Genomic DNA, 24,016 nt, shown 5'->3' on the forward strand with positions numbered 1-24,016 from the left:
TTAATGTTTTTAAACTTTAAATTTTAACTATAGGTGAATAAAATAATTTTTGCAATTATAAGAATTATTAAAATATAATCATCCGTTATACACAAAGCATTGATTTACTTGTAGCCTCTGTTTATGTATAGTACCTTTTATTCTTCTTTATAGGAGATGTTTATCAGAAAAAACAATAAATATAAGAAATTTATGTAGAGATCTTTGGTCAAACCTACCTAGCAAACTTGTCATTATTAATGGATTTTGTTTTAACTGGTTCCAAGCTATTATATTCCAAAATGTGTTTCTTCATTTGTTGTCACATTTTAAATGAATGGGTGAGAAAGCTTAACAGTATGTTTACTGAACTGTATTATGTTAGTTTGTAAAGGATTTCTTTAGCCTTCTATTTATATTTTTACTTTTTTTATTTATATTTTTACTATTTGAAATTGTGTTCATTTAAAATTCTGTCAAGTGAATAGATCTATCCATGAAATAAGTGGACTAAATTCCTTTTATCTTTATAATATAATCACTTGTATTTTAAATATAAAATTTTTGGTTTATGTGTAATTTCAGATTATTTTGCCAGGTAGTGTATTGTCTCAGGGTAACTTTTTGTGGTAGTTAATAGTATTTTATAATTATTTCCTAAAAGTAACTTTCAAAACAATTTGTCTCAAAGCTTTATTAAACATAGTCAATATTTACTTTTCTGCTTTTTATTCAGCTATTTATTGAATGGCTCTTGAGAGTTAGTTTTTTTCCTTCTCCATCTTAGGCATTATTTGATTAGAGATGGTTATTTCCTTTCAAAAGCCCCAAATTCATCTTACTTAAATTTACTATAAACATATAAAGTCTTCTCAATGATGTACATTATTTTCAGGTAGATTGAAGATTACTTTAATACTGTATTGATAACTTATGAGAAATGTAACTCATCTTTGAAAGCTACAGATACTAAATTTATTGGCACAGTGACTAATGACGTCAAGGAGGTGAAGGGAGGTGATTTTAGAGATAAGAGAAAGGGAGATAGACTGAGAGAAATAAGAAATTTTTGAAAAGGAGTTAAGTCAGATGTACAAAAGCAGTATGGGAATCAGGAATTCTTGATTATTTGAGATTCTGAATTTTTTTTAAATGTTTTTAATTTTTTTAAATTTATTTATGATAGTCACACACAGAGAGAGAGAGAGGCAGAGACACAGGCAGAGGGAGAAGCAGGCTCCATGCACCGGGAGCCCGACGTGGGACTCGATCCCGGGTCTCCAGGATCGCGCCCTGGGCCAAAGGCAGGCGCTAAACCGCTGTGCCACCCAGGGATCCCCTGAATTTTTTTTTGACAACTAATAAGACTCTGTCTTTCTTAAGGGTCATACATGAACTGTATACTGGCACAGTGACAGTCTGTGATAAAGCTAAATGATACTCTTTCATCTGAATGAATACCCTTCAACTATTGTACATACAACTTGTATATTGTTCTGAAATCAGTGGATCATATAGAGTCATTGGAGGATTACTGGTGGATGAATGAGATGGTTTTACTCTTTGAAAACTATTTTTTTTAAAGATTTTATTTATTTATTCATGAGAGAGAGAGAGAGAGAGAGAGAGAGAGGCAGAGACACAGGCAGAGGGAGAAGCAGGCTCCATGCAGGGAGCCCAACGTGGGACTCGATCCTGGGTCTCCAGGATCACACCCTGGGCTGAAGTTGGTGCTAAACCGCTGAGCCACCTGGGCTGCCCTGAAAGCTGTTTTTGTATGAAAAGTGTTAACGCTTTATGGTTTATAAACATAAAATGAGTTTTGATTTTACAAAAAGTACACTTCAGAAAATAACACTTGATTTAAAAAAAAAATCATTGAAATGTTAGCTGATGATGAAATTTAGAGTTCTCCCAAAGTTAGCATTCAGTTTAAAAATAATGGATGGTTGAATTTTGTCAAATTTCTAAAAATCCTGAGTGTGTCTCAGTGGTCTCGAATGACAGCACAGAGTTCTTTATGGGGCTTCCTTCCTGGGAGCTTATTAAAACTAGATTCTGTAGCCTTGCTCCCACGTCCCACAGATTCTCATTCATTAGCTCTATGATGGGAGCCTGGGAATTTGGATTTTGAATTAGGTTCTCAGGTTTTTTTATGGTACTGTCATATTTAAAGCAGTGAATACTTTAAACCTTAAAATGAGAGTAATTATTTCCTCTGGAAATGCATTAAAAAATAGTTTTAAATGAAATCTTCATAGATTATGGGGATCAGAACTTCTTAATTTGTAGTTCTAGAAAAATACCCTCTGCACAAGTCTTACAGTAGATTTAACATTATAGATTAGAACAATTCATGAGTAACTCTGAAGGTGATTTTGAAATGGTAGGAATTTGAATTACTTTGATGGAGAGGCTGCTGTGTGAGAGTGAATTATTTAGCTCTTGAGCCTAGTACACCACTCAGCATCCATGTCTTAATGAGTCTATTGTTTTCTTCATGTCACCATAACTTCTGTATGGGGTCTGAAATGGACATATATCTCTCAGTTATTTTATATATAATAATTATATCGGGATCCCTGGGTGGCGCAGCGGTTTGGCGCCTGCCTTTGGCCCAGGGCGCGATCCCGGAGACCCGGGATCGAATCCCACGTCGGGCTCCCGGTGCATGGAGCCTGCTTCTCCCTCTGCCTGTGTCTCTGCCTCTCTCTCTCTCTGTGTGTGTGTGACTATCATAAATAAATAAAAATTTAAAAACAAAATTATATGGGGAAAAAGTATTTTGTGTAGATATTATTGAATTTGAGAAATCACAGGAAGTCTCAGGAATGTCATTCTTGTCCAAATGAGGGAAAATGTAGTGAAACTATGATGTCAGGATTTTTTTCTCCTTCAGATTTACTTCTCTCTTCCTTCCTTTTTATGAATGTGAACATTTCTTTAAAGACTAATAAATTCACTTACTGTTCTTATCAAAACAAAAAAAGTTATGATTTTAATCAGTTCTTTGGCTGCTTATACTTTAAAATGAATGAATTTCTATAAATTAGTAGTCTCAATTAACATTAATACTTTACTTTTTTTCCCCCATTATTATTTAGAGATTTTAATTTTGAGAGAGAGAGCGCACACAGGGAGAGGGAGAAGCAGATTCCCTGCTAAGCAGGGAGCCAGACTTGGGGCTCAATCCTAGGACTCTGAGATCAGGACTTGACCCAAAGGCAAACACTTAACTGAGACACTCTGGCACTCCTTCCCCTATATTTCTGAAACAATGCTTTCTCTTCTTTTCAAAGGAATTCCAGACCTGAACAATCAGCTGAGGTTTTTTAAGTTTGTTTGGGTTTGTTGTTTTTTGTTTTGGTTTTTTTTTTTTTTTTTTTTTTTTGGTGATTTTGGGTATTCTGAAATCACTCTAAGGCTACTTCCATGATTAGATCTAAATCAGGATCTCAGAGTGTACTCCTGCTCCTAGAAACTTCTAAGGATAGAGGAATCTCTAGTTTCTTTTTAGCTTCTTCATCTTTCTAGGTGGCTTTCACATGAGTTGGACTTCTCTCTTTCCTGTGCCTATAGCATAGTGATGGACTTGGGAACCCACTTGTCTTATTTTGAGTTATGGCTCACACAGCTGCCTATGAGCTGTGCTTTTTTGATAGTTTCTTAACCTCTCTGTACCTCAGTTTTTTATCTGTAAAATGAGATACTTAAGTTCTCAAAGAATTACTGTAAGAACTAAATGAGTTAGTATATGTAATTAGAACAGTGCCTGGCACACGGCAATAATTACTATCTATTTGTTGTTGTTGTTATATTAGTTGTTATTGAGGGTTTTTTATGTGTAGTGAAAGAAACCATTATTACCTACATCCCACATAGTGTTTTCTCACTTTGTGTTATAGGAAGAAATCTTTTGATCTATAATGTAGATAACTGTTGAAAGTAGGTATCAACCTTATGCCTTTATGCCAGCATTATATGGAGTGTTACTGTATTTTAAACAGAGCATCTTAAAAGTTTCTGGGGAAGAATACTTTTTGCTTCTTTTCCTTTATTATGTGACATAGTCGCAATTTCTAAGTTTTCATTTCTTTTTTTCTTAGCTTTTCTATTAATTGATAGAGTACATAGGCTCCTCTTTAAAGGAATTTGTTCTTTACATTAATGACTCAGTTCCTTAAAAATGTAAATGTGATAGAGAATAAAAATCAACAAATTCTATTTCCTAGATAGCATAAGAATTATTTATGCCAGAGTTTCCCAACTTTTTTCACAGCACACATGGAATAAGGTAAGTAAAATGGCACATAGCAGTAAATGATAGATGATCAAGGAAGGCTATGCAAAGCTTGATAAGACCATTGGCCATCCTGAGAGCTTAAACATTACTGTGCTGCAGAATCACCTAGAGGACCTTTTAAAACAGATTGCTGAGCAACACTCCACAATTTTCTAATTACATAAATCTTGAATTTGGCCCAAGAATTTGCATTTCAAACAAGTTGCCAGATGATGCCCATTTTGCTGCTCTGGGGACAACACTTTGATAATTGCTGATTTGGTGTGTTGGTGTCCTGGTGTGGTAGGTAGTGGGTAGAATAATACCACCATTCCACCCAAGCTGTCCATGTCCTTAATCTTCAGAACCTGTGAATATATTATCTTACAAGGCAAGAGTTCCTTTGCAAATGTAATTAAATTGAGGATCCTCAGAGGAGATAATCACAGATATTCTGGGTGGGTACAGTGTAAATATCACCAGGGTCCGTAAAAATGGAAGAAGGTGACAGAAGAAAGAGAGTCAGGGAAATGTGACTGTGGAAGAATAGTCAGAGATGCAGTGCTACTGCTTTCAAAGTTGGAGGAAAGGGGCCACAAGCTAAGGAATGTGTGCAGTTTTAGAAGCTGGAAAAAAGTTATTACAATATCATTAATTATATTCTCTATGCTATACTTCCATTCTTTTGACTTACTTATTTTATAACTAGAAGTTTGTGCCTCTTAGTCCCCTTCATTTAGTTTGTCCATCTCTCCTACCCCCATCCCCTCTGGCAACCACCAGTTTAATCTCTGTATTTATGAATTCATTTCTGTTTTTGTTTTTTAATTTCTATATACAGATGAAATCATATGGTATTTGTCTTTTTCTAACTTATTTCACTTAACATAATACTCTCTAGGTCCATCCATGTTGTCATAACGGCAATGGCAAGATTTCATTTTTTTCCCCTATGGCTGAGTGTTATTTCATTGTGTGTGTTTGTGTGTGTATATACACACATATATATGCCACATCTTTATCTATTTGTCTTTCGATAGACACTTAGCTTGCTTCCATATGGAAGCATATTTACAATGGCTATTGTCAGTACTGCAATAAACATAGGGATGCATCTATCTTTTTGAATTAGCATTTTTGTTTCCTTTGTGTAAATATTCAGAAGTGGAATTACTGGGTTGTATGGTATTTCTATTTTTAATTTTTTGAGGAACCTCCATACTATTTTCCATACTTGCTGCACCAGTTTACATTCCCACTAGCAGTGTGTAAGGGCTTCCTTTTTTCTGCATGCTGGCCAACATTTGTCCTTTCTTATCTTTTTGATACAGCCATTCTGACTGGTGTCAGGTAGTTTCTCATGGTTTTGATTTGCATTTCCCTGATGATTAGTAATGTTGAGCATCTTTTTTTTTTTTAATGTTGAGCAGCTTGTCATATGTTTGTTGGCCATCTATATGTCTTCTTTGGAAAAATGTCTACATTTTTAGTCCTCTCTATTTTCTTTTTTTTTTTTTTTTAAGATTTTATTTATTTATTCATGAGAGACACAGAGAAAGAGAGAGAGAGAGGCAGAGACATAGGGAGACGCAGGCTCCATGCAGGGAGCCTGATGTGGGACTCGATCGCGGGACTCCGGGATCACACCCCGGGCCGAAGGCAGGCGCTAAACCACTGAGCCACCCAGGGATCCCCCTATTTGGAATATTTATGGGATTTTTTTGGTGTTAAGTTGTAGGAGTTCTTTATATATTTTGGAAATTCATCCCTTTTCAGATATATCATTTGCAAATTATCTTCTTCCAACTAATACATTGCCTTTTCATTTTGTTCATGGTTTTCCTTAATTGTGTTTCCCTCCTGAGGAGACAGATCCAGAAAATATTGTTAAGACTGACATCCAAGGGATTGCTGCCTATGTTCTCTTTTTAGGAGTTTTGGTTTTGGGTCATAAATCTTTAATCCATTTTGAGTTTAATTTTGTGTATGGTATAAGAAAATGGCCCGGTTTTGTTCTGCTGCATGTAGCTGTCCAGATTTCTCAACACCATTAATGGAGGAGACTGTCTTTCCCCCATTTTATATTCTTGCCTCCTTTGTCATAGATTAATTAACCATGTAAGTGTCGATTTATTTCTGGGCTCTCTGTTCCATTGATTTGTGTGTCCATTTTTATGTCAGTACCATACTGTTTTGATTACTATAGTTTTATAGTATAGTTTGAAATGTTAGATAATAAATTTATGTTGTTTCAAGCCTAACTTTACAGTAGGTTTTTTTTATAGTAGCAACAGGACTAATACATCTATAACTGCTTCTCAGTTTACCAGCCTGCTTTATGGTGAGAGTTCACAATCTCTTCTTATGCACGATCTCAACTCATGAGACTGAGAATATAAAAACTTGGAGCAACAGCTCCGTCATTTTTCTACCATCAAACTGACAGAACTACCAATATATGAACCGATCTTGCTTTCCTTCTTGCTATGTTGGAGAAACTGTCCCAACTTCTATAAAAAGCCAATCTTACCTATTTTTGTTTGATCCCATCCTCTCTGGCCTTGATTGAGCGAGTGAGTGAGTGAGTGAGTGAGTGATACATATGCACATGAGTGCATGTGTGCCTACCATGTGATGGATTTCTACAAATAAAAATATACTTGTGTAATTACTACTTGGGCTCAAATACCTGCCCCACAAATTTAGCAACTTTTCTGACCTCTCTGCACTGATTAGTTTTGTTTATATTTGACCTTCATAAAAGTGAGTAATAAAAAGGGAATCATATAACATGTATGGAATCATTATCTTTTGTGTTTGTCTTTTTCACTGTGTCTGTGAGATTTATTCCTGTTGCATATATTGGTATTTTTTCCTTTTCATTGCTGTGTAGTGTCCTGTTTTAAGAGTATACCAAAATTTATTCATTCTCCTAATGGTCAATATTTGGATTATTTATGGTTTTGAGATATTATGAATAAAGCTGCTATGAATATTCCAGTATGTGTTGTTTAGTGAATATAAGCATATCTTTCTCTGGCATATAGATCAGGAATAGTACTGCTGAATCATTGGGTATATATTAGGTACTGCCTAAATGTTTTACAAATTTGTTGTGTAAATTTATTCATCAGCAGTGATTAACGTTGCTCCGTATCTTTTTCAGCTTTTTGTATTGTCTTTGTAATTTTAGCTACTTTGATGGTTTTATGGTAATATCTCTTATAATTTCCAATTCCCTGATAAAAAATGATGATGAATTTTTTGTGTCAGCCAATTGGATATCCTCTTTTGTGAAATCTCCATGTTTTTTTGCTTAATTTTTGTTAGTTTTTTTTTTTTAAATGATTTGTTGGGAATTCCCTGTATATTCTGAATGTTCCTTTTCCAGACATATATCTAGACATCACCACATCTTTCTCTTTGATTAGATCAAGATTTGCTAGAGTTTATTAGTTTCAGTAATTTTGTTAAACTAGCTTTTGTTTTCATTGATTTTTGTTATTACAAGTTTGCTTTTTTATATGACTGTGATACTGTTTTCTTCTTTATATTTTTTGGTTTTAATCTGTGACACTTCTATCTTTTTGAGATAAAAACTTAGGTCATTAATTTTCATCCCTTTTTATTTTATTCTTTTAATGAAAGAAAATTTAAGTTATAATTTTTCTTATTGCTGTTCACGGCTTCCACAGTTTTGATGTGTCCTATTTTCTTTGTTGCTCAGTAAAAAAATGGGAATTTTTAAAGATGTATGTTCTTTAATTTCCAAACATTTGCAAATGCTTATTACCTTTTTGTTATTGATTTCTAGTTCAACTCTTCTTTTAAATATTTCAGAGAATATAGAATGATTTTTCAGTCTTTCAAATTTTTAAAATCCTTTATTCTTTTTTTTTTAAGATTTTATTTATTCATGAGAGACAGAGAGAGAGAGAGAGAGAGAGAGAGAGGCAGAGACACAGGCAGAGGGAGGAGCAGGCTCCATGCAGGACACCTGACGCGGGACTCGATCTGGGGTCTCCAGGATCCCGCCCTGGGCTGAAGGCGGTGCCCAACCACTGAGCCACCAGGGCTACCCTATTCTTTGTTTTTTAAGATTTATTTATTTGACAGAGCATGCACACACATGCACACACACAAGCAGGGGGAGCATCAGGCTGAGGGAGAGGGAAAAGCAGGTGCCCATAAAATCCTTTTGTTCTTATGAAATATTTCTTTTTGTCTTTAGTACTATCTTAAAGCCTATTTGTTCTTTTATTGATGTAAATAAATGGTGAGTGTGTGGAATTTCTTTTACTTTCATTTTTAATATTTAAATTTTGAGACTAGGAAATATGTTTTTTTAAATCTAATCTGACAATCTTCATCTTTTAATTGGCATATTCTTTTAGATTTAATGGACAATATTTTTGAATTGTCTACCATCTTTCTGTTAATTTTGCATTTTTGTCATGTTTATCTTTTATTTCTCCTTTCTTGTCTTCTTTTGTAATCATAGTATTTTTCCTCACTCAAACCTTTTCCTTCTGTTAACTTTTTAGTTATATAATTCTTCAATTTTTATTTTTTATATTGTATATTATAACATGAAGTTTTGGCTTTTTATTGATTGACTCAAATATCACTTTAACACTTTTAAGAACTGTGCAACAACTTAATAGTTTAGGGATGCCAGGGTGGTTCAGTCAGTTAAGCATCTGCCTTTGGCTCAGGTCATAGTCTTGGAGTCCTAGGGTTAAGCCCCACAGCAGGTTCCCAGGGATATTGCTTCTCCCTCTCCTCTGCCTGCTACTTCCCTTGCTTGTGTTCTCTCTCTTTGTCAAATAAATAAATAATATCTTTAAAAAAAAAACCTTGATACTTTAACTTCATTTAACTCCCTTCTACCTTTTGTGCTATTGTTGATGTAAATGATACCTTAACATGTCTTATAGCCCTTAAAATATTTTTATTGTTTTAAATGGTTTCATTGTCTTTATTCAAATATGTCCTCTGAGTTTTCTTTGTTCTATTTTGCATTTGCCTATTTCATTTTGTTTTTGCCTGAATTACTCCCTTAGTATATATTTTATTACAGGTACACTGGCAAATTTTCTCAAAACTTGTTTTCTGAAAATGTTTTTTATTTTGCTTTAGCTTTTAAGGAATTTTTCACTGAGTATAGACTTACAGATTGGTACTTTCAGCACCCTAAAGATGACATTGCATTTTTTCTGGTTTCCATTTTTCTTAGAAAAAATTAGCCATTCCATTCTGTTGAACATACAGATTTATTCATCTAAAAATAAAGTGGTCTATGTTTCTGACCACTTTTAAACTTTTCTCTTTGTCCTTTTTTGAAGACTTTTATTAGCAGTTTAAGATTTACAGCAAAATTGAGGGGAAGGTACAAAGATTTCACATGTACTCCCTGTTCCAGCACATGCATAACTATGCCCATTATTAACATACATTTGTTGTTAGGTGATGGTACATTTGTTTTAGGTGATGAACCTACATTAACATATCATAATCACTCAAAGTTTACATTCTTGATTTTGTATATTTTGTGACCTTACACAAATGTATAATGACTTGTATCCATCATTATAGTACCATAGAATTTTCACAAGCCCTAAAATCCTCTGTTCTCTGCCTGTCCATCCCTCCTTCCAATCCCTGGCAATCCCTAGTGTTTTTACTGTATTCACAGTTTTGCCTTCTCAATGTCTTAATTTCAGTAGTTTTACTTTACTATACGGTGCCTGAATGTATTTTGTTTCTTTTGTATTTATATTGTTTAGAGTTTGCTAAGTTTCTTGAATTTGTGAATTAATGTCTTATCAGTTTTGGAAAGTTCTCTACCAGTATTTCTTGAAAATATTGCTCTGTCCTATTCTCATTTTCTTTAGATCTGTGATTATACTTGTTTCCTGTATTGTCCACCTGTTTTCCTCTCTGTGCTTCAGTCTGATTACTCTCTCCCAACTTGCCTTCAATTGTACTTGTCTTCTAAATTAGGCTGAGTCTAATCCACTAGTAAATGTAATGAATTTTAAATTGTATTTATTTTATTCTGTGGTTTTGTGTTATGTAGAATTTTCACTTGATTTTTTTTTAATAAAGATTTTATTTATTTATTCATGAGAGACACAGAAAGAGAGAGAGAGAGAGGCAGAAACACTGGCAGAGGGAGAAGCAGACTCCATGCAGGGAGCCTGATGTGGGACTCGATCCCGGGTCTCCAGGATCAGGCCCTGGGCTTAAGGTGGCGCTAAACCGCTGAGCTACCCAGGCTGCCCTTCACTTGATTTTTTAAATAGTTTTATTCTCTGCTCAGCTTCACCATCTTTTCTCCCATTTTTTGAATATTAGAGTTATTTTCATCTTCGTATTACTATCAATATCTGAATCACCTGTTTTTTCTGTTGTATATTTTTTTCTGTTGGCTTTTAGTCATTTTGTTCCTATTTTATAACATGCTTTGATTGAATGTAGTCACTTGGTCATATTTTATAGCATGCTTATAATCATTTGTTGAATTAAATGAAAAATTATAATAACCCAATTTAAAAAACTGTCAGGGGGTTGAATAGACATTTCTCCAGAGAAGATATATAAATTGCCAATAGACACATGGAAAAACTGCTCAGCATCGGTGGTTATTAGGGAAGTGCCATCAAAGCCACCATGAGATACTACTTCACTCTCACTAGGATGGCTCTAATCAAAATGTGGACAATAACAAGTGGTATTGGCAAGAATGTGGGGAAATTGGAACCCTTATACATTGCTAGTGAAAATATAAAATGGTGCAGCCTCTTGGAAAATGGTTTGGCAGTTTTTCAAAATGTTAAACACAGCATTTTCATGGGACTCAGCATTTCTATTCATAGATATATATCTGAAAGAATTGAAAACATGTGACCACATAAAACCTGTACACAAATGTTTATAGGATATTCTTCATAATAACCAAAAAGTGAAAACAATCCAAATTGTCCATCAGCTGATGAAAGGGTAAGAAAAATGATGCATCCATGCATTGAAATATTATTCAGCCATAAAAAAGGAACAGTGCATGCTTCAGCATGTATGAATCTTGAAAACATTGTACCAAGTAGAAGAAGCCAATAAAAGAAACTCCACATATTACATGATACAATTTGTATGAAATGTCTAGAATAAGCAAATCTATCAACACATGGTTGCCAGGAGCTAAAAGGAAGTGGGGGAAGGAATGGAGAGTGACTGCTAATAGATGCGGGGGTATTTGTTTTTCTTTTGAGATGATGAAAATGTTCTAGAATTAGGTAATGTTGATGGATTTACTAAAAACCTGTGGATATAATAAAACTACTGAATTTCACACCTTAAAAAAAGAGTGACTTCAGTGGTATATGAATTATATCTTTTTTTTTTAAGGCCTTCTTACTCCAAGGTTATAAAAAATACTGTAGCAGTTCTAAATAATGTTGTGTTCGTTCTATGAAAATTAAGGGTTTTAGTTTAGTTTTGTTTTTCCCCCAGCAGGTAGATAGTGTATGAATAGGTTACCTTAACCCTGTCTGGGGTTGATTGTATTGTTAAGGCTGGTCTATATCAGTTTTGCCCTCACTCCCAGTGGTAACCTTACTGTGGTCCTAACATGGGCAACCTTGGAGAGTCCTGATGTTCAGCCTCTGTCTCCCTTACATTGTGTGGTTTTCTGTGGTTGCTGACATCTTTGCTTAATTTTCTAGCCTTATATGTACTGCTTTCTGCTCATATTCTGGGAGTCACACACTGCTCAGTGGCAGTTGAGGAGTTGGCTAGCACCTCATGGAGAGATCGCATGCAGACTTGTGGTTCCTTTCTGTTTGCAGCTTGACCCTCACATGCCATCTTCTTGTGACAACCACAAATTCCAACCGCTGTTTTGGCTAAGTGGGACTGCCATTTTCTCCTAAAATTCTTTTTTTTCCTGTGCTGTGAATTGGCCAATACTCTCAGAGAAAAGGCCAAGTGAATGTGGAGCTTACCTTATGTTCTTCCCTTCTTTCACAGAACCTAGCCCCTCACATCCTGCTTAGATTCATGCCTAGTACATCTAAATAGCTATTTTGTATATTTTATTCATATATTGTAATTGTTTTCTTATTTCTACCAAGAAGGTTAATCCAGTACTGGTATTGAAGTCCTCCTCTTGCCTCCTTTCTTCAGTGTTCAGTCATCTATTTCCCCATCCTTTTTCTCCTCTCATCAGTTATTGCTCCTCATCATTAGCCTCTCTCCCTGTGGGATTTTTACCATTGGCTCTCAAAGCATGCTGCTATGTCTCTATTTTTAAAAACCTGCTCAGTACCATATTCTTTCTATTATTCTGCATTGACTCTCAACTGAGAGTGGTTTTGCATCCCAGGGAACATTTGGCAACATCTGGAAACATATTAGATTGTTACAAGTAGGGAAGCGGATACTGCTGCTATCTAGAGGCCAGAGTTGCTGCTAAAATCCTACAGTGTGTAAGATAGCTGCTCACAGCAAAGACTTGTCTGGCCCCAAGTGTTAATACCGCTGAAGATGAAAAACCCTGCTCTACTGTTTAGCTTGACTTAACAGAATAGCCAGACATTTCTAAAGAGCTGACTGTTGATAATCTCTTTTTCTACATCTCTTTTTCATACTTTTAAAAAAGTTTTAACTTTTTCAGGTAATACTCAGATGATTTTTAAGGGTAAAATAGTGCTATAACACTTATAACGAAAATAGCAATATTTTCCTAGCACCCCTTAATTACATAGTTTTGGCCAGTTAAATGTAGATGGAATCAAGTCTTTTTGTTTTTGTTTTTTTCATGGATAAAAAGACAACAAATTAGTAGTGATAAACTCTTAGCAATTTTTTCTGTTTGTAACTTGGATGTAGCAGCTAATGTTGTTAGAAAATAAATATCTTCCTTGTTTAAGTTACTGTTGTTCTAGTTATCTCTGTTGTGCCCAAGATTGCGAATCTGAGAAACCACCAAGGAGCCAACACCCATGCAAACACACGAGGGTTTATTGACAAGCTCGAGCTTGGGTCCAAGTATTCCCACACAGCGGAGCAGGGACTTGGACCCCGAGGCTAAGAGGCATAGCAGCTTTATAGGGGCCAGTGGCCAATGGGATTGTAACACACATAGAAAGTTGCACAGTCATGTCGGTCCGCACGCAGGTGGCCAATTGAATCACAATTTACCCTATAGTGACCATTTGAACTGGCCTATCACTCTGGTCAGAATTGGTGCGCAGTTTTGATGGGCACAAGGCGGGGTTACATTTTTATGAGCCAATTTCTGGTAAGGATGTGCTCAACAGCTTGACTAGGTTGGGGGAGCGCCTTAAGCAATAAGCAGGTCATGTGGGGGTCATACAGGAGATGGCGGGTGTAGCACAAAATGGAGTTAGTCCTGCTCTGCTTGTCCAGGGGTAGGGGATTTTTGTTAAATTTCCTGGGTCCCACAATCTCATTTACAGTAGAATACAATCCTCGCTGAGATAGGGATTGTTTTTTCAAGACTTGTCATGTATGAAACTTGGTTTGAGCTCCAGAGCTCCAGTCTCATACACATCCACTTGAATGTATCATGAATATATAAAATTTAACATGACCAAAACTGGACAGTTTTATATCCCAAATATGGGTATGAATAAAACCATGTGGATAGACCTCCACTTACCCCCCCACCCCAGTCCAGAAATGTGAGAGTCATACTGATTCTTTCCTTTCCCTTGCCATTTATTTTGCCTCCTAAGTTTCTCAAATCTATTCATTTCTTTCCATTTCCACTGTCATCACTGTAGTGGGTTCAGGCCAACTGACCTGCCAGCATTTTTATTTCTGCTCCCATTCCAGTCCTTTCTCTACATAGCAATGAGAGTGATATTAAATTTAAAATTAAGTCATGTTACTCTCCTGTTACTTTACTTAAGATCTTTCCATGGCTTCCCATTACTCTTACAATAAAATCCAAAATTCTATAAAACCTTGAATAATCTTGCCTATTTCTTTAGTCTCAATTTATGTCCTTTACATAGCGCTCCAGCCTTTTTTATTTCCTTAAGCAAGCACATGCACAGTATTTCTTCTGCCCATAATATTCTTCCTATCCTGTCCATAGCTGTTATTTTCTTGTCTTTCAGAACCTAACATCAATGGTATTTCCTTGGAGAAATCTTACCTGATTCATCCTAAAGAAAATAGGCCCCACCCATCAGTCTTTATTATTTTACCCTAATTTTTCCTTTTGGAAGTTACTTAATATATTTATGTGTTTATTTCTTTACTTTGTATGTTTGTGACATCTATCCCAATAAACTATGAGCTCTGTAAGGACAGGCATCATGTTCAGTATATTTACTGAGTGCTGAAAGCAGTATCTGGCATAGAGTAGAAGCTCAGTAAATATTTGTTGCATTCGATTGTTGAATGACTGAATGACTTTGAGAATACCCTTTTCCCCCTCCAAATGCCTCTTTTTAAAAAAGTTATGTTCTATAATAAAGGTAAAAAAATAGTACTATACACATTTGTTTATACTCCATCTGGATTTCAATGAACATTTTGGTACATTATTTTTCTCTATTCCTCTCTCTATATGTATACACGTATATACACCTGTATGTACATGTTTATGTGTATAAACTTCTCTACATCTACCATCTCTCTCAGTAGAAGTAAACTATATGAAAGTTGCAGACATGACCTTCTTCTCTAAATCATTTTTCTCTCCTATGAACAAGACCATTTTCCTGCATAGTTGTGGTATTGTTAAGAAATTTAACATTGTGGAGTGTCTAGGTGTTGCAGTTAGTTGAGTGTCTGACTCTTGGTTTTGGTTCAGCTTATGATCTCATGGGTGTGAGATTGAGCCCCATATCAGGGTCTGTGCTCAGAGTGGAGTCTGCTTCATATTCTCTCTCCCTCCCGGTCTGCCCCTCGAGCTTGTGCTTTCCCTCTCTCCCTCTCTCTGAAATAAATAAATATTAAAAAAGAAAGAAATTTAACATTGAAAGAATGATGTATTTGATTTTCAAACCCTGTTCAAATTTCCCATTATCCTCATAATATCTTTTATTCCTTTTTTTTCTTCTTTCATTCCAGGGTCCAGTTACAGATTTCATACTGTGTTTGATCATCATGTCCTTATATTTTTTTTTTGTAATTAAACTGGTAGTCTTATTATTTTTTTCTTTCATTAAACATATTTTTTAAGATTTGAGTTGTTGTCTTATAGAATGATCACAAGGGATGTATGGAATGGATATATCTGATTATTCATAATTAGATTTAGGTTACACATTTTTGGCAAGAATAGTACACAGATGATGATGTACTTGTCATTGCATCATGTCAGAAAGCTATCCTATCAGTTTGTACTGTTATTTATGCAGCTAGATTTGCTCACCTAGTTAAGATAATGTTTGCCAGATCTCTTCATGTAAAAGTATTTTATTTCTAAATGATAAATTATCTACTTTAATACTTTATGTATCTGGTTTACCAACAGCCTTTCACCCAGTAATTTTTAGCATCTATTAATGAGCCTTGCCTGAATCAATTATTATATTGGTAGTAGTTTTATTATTCCCTCTATATTTATTAGCTGCCATTTTTTGATAAAGAACTTTTCCTGTCTCCAACACATACATCTTTTTTTAAAAAAATTATTATATACTCTAGATTTTATCTTAAACTCTGATATTATTCAGTACTGTTATTAATTTTTTTTAATCCCACATTTGGCCAGTGGGAGACCCTTTAAAATGGTTCTTATATCTGCATTTGTCTTTGAGCACATACTTGCTTTCTGGCACAAGATTGTTCTGCCTTAAACTATTTCTCCTGTTGGAAATGATATTTGGAAACAAAAAATCTGAGTGCTGAGTGTGCTCATTACTTCTGCAGTGTCATTGCTTCTTTTCAGTGGTCAGAGCTAGGATGATATTTAATATAGGCAGGCAGACACATACACGCACATATTTCTTTAGTAAGTGTGTTTTTAAACAAACAAATAAATAAACAAATTTGTTTTTATACCTCCAACTCATCCCTAACTTCTCATATTCCATATTTCTAGTTTCTTTCTCTACAATATAGAGAATCTTATTTCCAGTAATTTATTTACTCATTTGTAGTATCTGAAATATATGTAAAAGAAACAACAAACCTACTAAGAAAAGTCTAAGATGTCATTTACAATTTTTTTTTTTTTAACCTTTGGACTCTATACTGTGTTCAAACATACTTGAATTACTTCTTCTGTTTGGTACTTTTGGCATTTTGAGTATACAGATAGGCTTATTTTTGTTTGTTTTCAATTTTAAAATTCTCTTTTTAAATCATTTTGTTTACTCCTACTTTTTCTTTTACTATGTAAAGCATTTGGCTCAGAACTATATTCACAGGTATATTCATCCTTATGCCTTTCACACTGTTCCCACCTCCTACTCCCTTTATAAATGTAACCATTTTGATTATTTTCTGGTTTACTTTCTTTTTGAAAAAAATTCTTTTTCCAGAAATGATAAGTTACTATATATAATTTTTATACCTTGCCTTTTTATCCCCAAGTAGTTTATTTTAGAAATCCTTTCATATCAGCTCATAGAACTCTTTTCTCCCCCCACGGGTGTATAGAACTCCTTTGTGTGGATTTACCATAATTTAGTGAACCTGTTTTCTGTGTATGTGTATTTGACTTGTTTCTGATTTTGCTATTTCAGGTAATGCTAGTATAAAGAATCTTGTGCACATGATGTTTGAATTTTGGAATTGTATTTTTTTGGATAATTTCTAAAAGTGGGATGGTTGGGTCAGAGAGTAAAATGTATATGTCATTACAATAGCCACATTCCTCTTCTTAGGGGTTGTCTGTTTTGCATACCCATCAGCAATGTTGCAAATGCCTGCTTATGAGAATTCCTTCATTAATATCAAATATTGTAAACTTATACAAATGAGTTGGGGTTGTTTTTTTTTGTTTTTGTTTTTTTTGGCAAGTGATGTATTATCAGGGTGCCATCAGGGAACACAGCTGACACACTCAAAGTAGAATAATTTAAGAAAAGTTTATTTACAGAAACTAAAAGGAGTGTGCAGGTTATTGGAGAATCACCAGGGATAGCACAAGACCCAGTATCAGTGAATCTGTTTTCATTCATAAGCTTGAAGGGACCAGGGAAAGAAAGGAGGAGTTACAGGAACCTAGAAGAGCAATTACTGCCTAGCAGACTGCCTTTGGTCCAAAGACATAGCCAGACTTAGAAGATACCATAGGTAAGGAACCAGGAAAATACCTAACTCCTCCTTCCTTTGACTTCCTGCTGGAGTTCAACTAAAGGGTACAGGAGTGCTGTGATAGGTCAGTTTTCCAAGCCCAGAGAGTAGTAGGGAGAAGGGTGGAGAGTGAATCTGAAGAGACAAGCAGAAGTTAACCCAGTGCACATAGGCACATACAGATTCGTGGACCTTTGAAATAACTTTAAACCAGAGGATTGCAGATTAAAGGATTTAAGATTTAAAAACTTTTTTTTTTCCTAGTAAGTCTACTAAGTGCCAGCAGTGTGTGGCTTATCTGTATTGTATATGAGTGCTACTTTCCACTCTGAGATTACTCTTAAAAACTATCAGCTCTTATTCTCAGTTTTAGCATTTCTCATAGTGCTTCTCAATGCACTTGTAAAATACAAGACTAAATAGTTTCTATTCTCAGATTTCTCTCTAAATAACTTCATAGCTCTCTTTTCCCCTTATGAGACTAATAGCTAGAGTAATATTAGATACTTCAACTCCATCCTATTGCCATTATCTATAGAGAAGAAAAGTGTTAACTTCTTTCTTCTGATCACTTTCATCTGTTAATTTTATTATTTTATGAGACAGTTTCATTACAAACATTGTATTGGGAGTTGGGCATTGTCTGTGTCATAAAAAAAAGGCTTTATTGCCCCAATTACTTCTGAATGGGAGTTAATAACAAGCCTTCTCAGTGAATCAGAAGCATTATATAGTTACAGCATCTTTGTATTTTTGAGTATTTTTTTTTAACCAAGTGGATTCTACTGCATAATCCAAATTTTAAATTTTGGTAGACTGTTAAGTGATTTATCCTCGAAATTCACTTTCTACCTGTATTAGCAACAGCTTCTTGGTAAGTGCCATATGTTTCCTCTTGTTTAATAATGTCTCCTCTCTAATACCAGTAAAGCCCATTTTTATTTTAGTTTTCAAATGTGATCTCCATTCCACTACTTTTTCAGGATTTATTATCATAGATTACATCTTCAGAGATAAGCTATAGGACTTATCCCACTTTTCCCTGATTTAATGTTGGAGCAAAGTAGATAAAATTAAGTTTATTTTATTTCATTATTTTTCTTAAGAGTGTTTAAGACTTTCAATTTTGAAGTATTATTTTTAAAAAGCACTTTTTTGAGCTCTAAAAATTAATTTTTAAAGTGTACCAGTTATAACTGAACCAAATTCCTTATTTCTCCTGATGAGAGGAGTTATTTTTCATATTACCTGAATGATTTAATGAGAAGACTTTTTAAAATGTTACTGGCAATTTCTTTTGTCCGTGAATATGACATTAACATGTCTCTTCAGGGCATCCCGGGTAGCTCAGCAGTTTAGCGCTGCCTTCAGCCCATGGCGTGATCCTGGAGACTGAGATCGAGTCCCATGTCAGGCTCCCTGTATGGAACCTGCTTCTCCCTCTGCCTGTGTCTCTGCCTCTCTCTCTCTCTCTCAATCTGTGTCTCTCATGAATAAATAAATAAAACCTTTAAAAAAAGTCTCTTCATTAACCAAAAATCTCAGCAGTCTTCTCATCATTTTGAACATTATAACCATTCTATAATAATGAAGATACAGAAGGTATAGGAGATTGGGTTCAAAATTCCTCAGATAAGTCTTCTATTTACTGTCTTCTTTAGTAGGTCCTGCGGATTAAAGATGATGAGCACAGTAACTGCCCAAAGACATATAAACAAATGTAGAATAATAAGAGATAAAGATACAAACAATATAGTGTGGTAATAAGCATTATAATCAGTGTTTGCCTAAGGAAAGTGAGTGACATAAAGCATAAATAATATTTCTTGGGAGGGTGCCAAGAAAGACTTGTTAGAGAAGGAGACAGTAAATATTTAATAGGTGAATGAACACTAATAAGTAATATAACACTAATAAAAGACATAGTTCTATGCTGTAGGCCGTAAAATTCTATTATTTAAAGATTACTTAGCAAGAAACTTAAGTACTTTGAAAAACAACTAATGTTATGAGGTTATAGAGCATATATGGATTGCCAAGTGAATGATACAGTAACTAGAATTTATTGAAATACTCTGCAACACAGATTACTTGTCACATGTAATCCTCACTCTCTTAGATAGGTATTGATATTAAGTCCATTTTACAGATAAAGACACTGAAATTCACGGAGGTATAATAACCTCCTGAAGGTCTCACAACTAAAATATGATAGATCCAGGTTACAAATTGAGACAGAACAACTTTAGAAACAGTGCTCTCAGTGCTATATATTTTTAAAAATTGACCTTAAGATCATGGGATCCCAGAAGAGAAGAAAATCTTATCTGTTATTGAGAGCATTTGGAGAAGAGTTGCAAATTAGATAGGTGATGGATGTCATGAAGAATATTCCAGGCATGAGTGTGGGCATAAATAAGTGTTCACTGGCCAAGTTTACTTGAAGAACAGACAAGTATGATTGAGTAGTCAGGTCATATAAGAGTATCAAGGAAGATAAGGTTGGAAACTGAGGATGGGATGGGAGCCACCTGTCATGGATCCTGAAAATGAGTCTAAGTACTCTGTACTTCATCCAACAGAGAGCCATCAAGGTTATGGGAGCAGGGGAGTAATATAGAAATAAGTGTAACATAATGATTAATTTCTTGACCTCCATCATTTTCCAACTTTGTGATGTTGAGTACATAAGTTTACTATTCTCAGGCTCCTTTTTCTTATCTATAAAATGAGGATGGTAATATTATCTGCAGAGGTTAATTTGTAAAGCCTAACATATATCAAGTATTGAGCAAATGTTACATATTATTATTTATTTGTTTCAGTAAATTTGATCTGAGAACAGTAGTGCATAGTTGCCTAGACCTACACCTTAGGCCATTAGTTGAAAAATTCTTTTTTTCTTTTTTTTAAATTCTTGAAACATAGTTGTAACAGGTAAATAGGAAGGGACAGATTACTAGGAATATTTTTAGATGAATAATATTAATTTTTATGTAGCTTTAATATCTTTATAGGGTTCCTTATGTTGTTTCATAGTATTCATGTGTTCATTGTATCAAAAGTCAATAGCTGACAGTTGAATATAACTTTACAATTTACACAGCACTTTGACATGTTACTGAATTTGATTCCCAGAATCAATCTGTAAGATATTATTTCCAGGCCCAGTGAGGTTAAGTAAGTCAAATAAGTTAATGAAAGTATCAATTTAATACTTGAATTTCCATATACTAGTGCTTATCTCTTTTATTCTGGTGCTTTCTCTTTTATGTCATGTTATGGCAAGAACTGATACAGTGTAGCTGGCAACAATATGAGAAACTATTATTCGTACTTTGAAGGAGTTTATATCTTTTCTTAGGTATCTATATTAATAGTAAAAAAAAATCAAAACATGAATAAAATCAGGATATACTAGTTATCTAATTTATTTATAAACCCAGTGATATTATCTGAATACAATCTCTGTTCAGTAGATTGAAATGTTAAGTGGTTATAATTTGCCATTTAAAATATTGCTAGGAGGGATCCCTGGGTGGCACAGCGGTTTGGCGCCTGCCTTTGGCCCAGTGCCCGATTCTGGAGACCCGGGATCGAATCCCACATCAGGCTCCCGGTGTGCATGGAGCCTGCTTCTCCCTCTGCCTGTGTCTCTGCCTCTCTCTCTCTCTCTCTCTCTCTCTCTCTCTCTGTGACTATCATAAATATATAAATAAAAAATTTAAAAAATAAATAAAAAAATAAAATAAAATATTGCTAGGACAAATGAAAATAAGCTCCTGCTTTTCTGCACCAAACTGTATTAGGCATTTAGTACATTCTGGGTGATTGTAACTATTTTACATTAGAGCTATTTCTTAAGTGTCTTTAAATAGTATTGATTATGAAACTTTTTGAAATTTACCATCAGGCCGATGGTGGCAGAGTCTGCATAGAACTATGCTTCGTGGTGTTCTGGGAAAAACCTTTCGACTTGTTGGCTATACTATTCAGTATGGCTGTATAGCTCATTGTGCTTTTGAATACGTTGGTGGTGTTGTCATGGTAAGTTTTTACATAAAAGAAAACAATTTTAAATATGTGCTTTTTTAATTGAAGGAAAATGTTTTTCCTTTATTTTAATTGAATTCATTTAATGAATAAAATGTGACTGTTATAATTTTTCTAAATTTTGGGATGTAAGAGACTGTGTTGGAATTAGCACTTGTAAAAAATTAAGAACCAATAACTCAAATATGGTTTTGTATTCTGTTTCTGACAGGGGTCCTATTAATAATCTGACAATAATAGTTTTTATCATTTACTGAATTCTACTTACGGTGTTCCAGTGATGTTTGATGTTTTATATTTATTAACTCATTTAACCTTTTCTACTCCATGAAATACTTAATAGAAATCCATTGTACATGTGAGGAAACTGTGGCTCAGAAAGCTTCAGTAACCTGCTCCAGGTTCCACAGTTAGTAAGTAGATTTGGAATTTCAACACAGATTCTCCGGTTTTCAAAACTCCTGCTTTTAACCAGTTGTGTTTAACTATAATTAAAATAAATGTTCTGCTTGGTGTCAATATTAAAATGTTAAGGCTGCCCCCCCCCCGACCAATACTTTTTCTTAATGTTGCATCATAAATCTGTCAACTGTGACTACTTATCTTTTGTCATGCAAATGAAAGAATAAATCCAGTGTCCAGTGAGTGAGTTTTGTTGGTGGTATTGCTATTTTTATCAGGTTTACCGTAAGGGATTCAAAGTCATACAACCTCAGGTTTAGCTGGAGAAATGCAAATATATTTAAGTGAAGGTCTCCTCTTTGTTTTTTAGATTTACACTGGTACTTCCAGTGAGTGGGCTACAGAGGTAGCAAACATAAATTTTCATGTGTTCTTTGTCATTTCTGCCTCAGTTGGAGGTTTTGAGTAAAACGTTTTATCAACACCTAAGTGAAATCAGTGGAGACTGCTGTATTTTAAGTGGCAGAGATCATTTATTACAGTTTGCGGTATATATGCAGATGGTTGTTTTAACACATATTAATAGAAAGTCTTTAAAGTGCATCTCATTATGCCACTTATTTTCAATAGAAAAAATAAGCTGCAGCCCATCAAATGAGTAAGCTATTCTCTTGGAAGAGAACTCTAGGCATGAACTTATTGAGAATGGTATGATATTACTTAATAAATTACCATCATGGGCACTTGATATTTATAATAGCAAGAAGATAAGTAAATCATTTATTTATTCATATATTTACTGAGTATCAGCTTTATGCCAAGCACTATATTTGGCATTGGTTATATATCTGGGAACATGAGTGATAAGGTCCCTAACCTCATGGAGCTTACATTATACAGGATGGTCAAAATTTAGAAACATAGATATTTATTCATGTATTGTAATGTATTCTCAGTAAACCATTTTTAATATTTTTGCCTGTGTTTCCAGACTTGGTGGCTACTGTAGAGTTGAACTTATGTAGAAGCTGCCAAAGTAGAAATCATCCTCCAAGCTTGAAGAACATTTGTTTGATTTTCTTTCTTAGAAGCTTGCGCAGATGATTTGTTATATTTAAAAAGTGTTTCTATTCAAATTTAAAAATTACCTCTCTTTTCAGTGTTCTGGACCATCAATGGAGCCTACAATTCAAAATTCAGATATTGTCTTTGCAGAAAATCTTAGTCGACATTTTTATGGTATCCAAAGGTAAATTTCTGTCATAAATGTTAAAGTTATAGTGAAAACATTGTGCCTTTCCTGCAGTAAATAAAAACTTTAAAAACCCTTTGTAAATAACCAAATTAATGACCAGCTGGTTAAAATTTTGATTCAAGTATTTTTCTCTCAGTTCGAGAAATTTTAATGGTTTCTGTAAACATGAACAGCCTTTTCACTCATTATGTCCCTTGCATTATTGGCTAAAATAGAGTAGCAGACCCTTTTATAATGTACATTCAAGCCTACTTTATTTTTTGTTGGGGCTGGCTCTACAGTGTTTTGAGTAAAGAATCTAGAGACTTTGGAACTATATCACATACCAAATCAGTGATTGGTTTTTAATTTTTTAAAATAACACTGAATTTCTGTTGATGACCATTTTATTCTCCACAGCTTATGATAAGCACTTGATGATTTTTAGACTATAGCACCATCTATAGCTGGGAGCCAGGGAGCTTATCTATTCTGAGTTCCTGATTAATTAAGTTGAAAAACTGACAAATACTGTTTGCCACTAAATTTTTTAAAATCCTATTTTAAATGGTGTTTCCAGTCCCTGTGATACTGTTTATTCTGCTTAACTATATATTATTCCTTCTGAATGAATGTCAAGTATTAGGAATTTAATGTATTTTCTAAAGGGCACCTCTCTGATTCCCTAAAATTTTGGGGTTCATTAATTTTTCATAATTTTGAAAAAAAAAAACAATACCACCCCTTCATTTCCATAAACTCCAAATTTGAATCATTTGAATTGG

General features: G+C 34.4%; 1 protein-coding gene across 6 annotated transcripts in view; it reads left to right on the forward strand.

The window, feature by feature from the left end:
* Positions 1 to 24,016, forward strand: part of IMMP1L (inner mitochondrial membrane peptidase subunit 1) — a 79,999-nt gene that overhangs the window by 33,823 nt on the left and 22,160 nt on the right. For all 6 annotated transcript variants that reach the window (XM_055301057.1, XM_055301058.1, XM_055301056.1 and 3 more), the window contains 2 exons: positions 21,456 to 21,589; positions 23,158 to 23,246. In XM_055301057.1, coding sequence (XP_055157032.1) covers positions 21,456 to 21,589; positions 23,158 to 23,246 — 223 coding nt within the window. The remainder of the gene's footprint in view (positions 1 to 21,455; positions 21,590 to 23,157; positions 23,247 to 24,016) is intronic.

Source organism: Nyctereutes procyonoides, unplaced genomic scaffold (genome assembly GCF_905146905.1).
Source record: "Nyctereutes procyonoides isolate TBG_1078 unplaced genomic scaffold, NYPRO_anot_genome, whole genome shotgun sequence".
Classification (NCBI taxonomy): domain Eukaryota; kingdom Metazoa; phylum Chordata; class Mammalia; order Carnivora; family Canidae; genus Nyctereutes; species Nyctereutes procyonoides.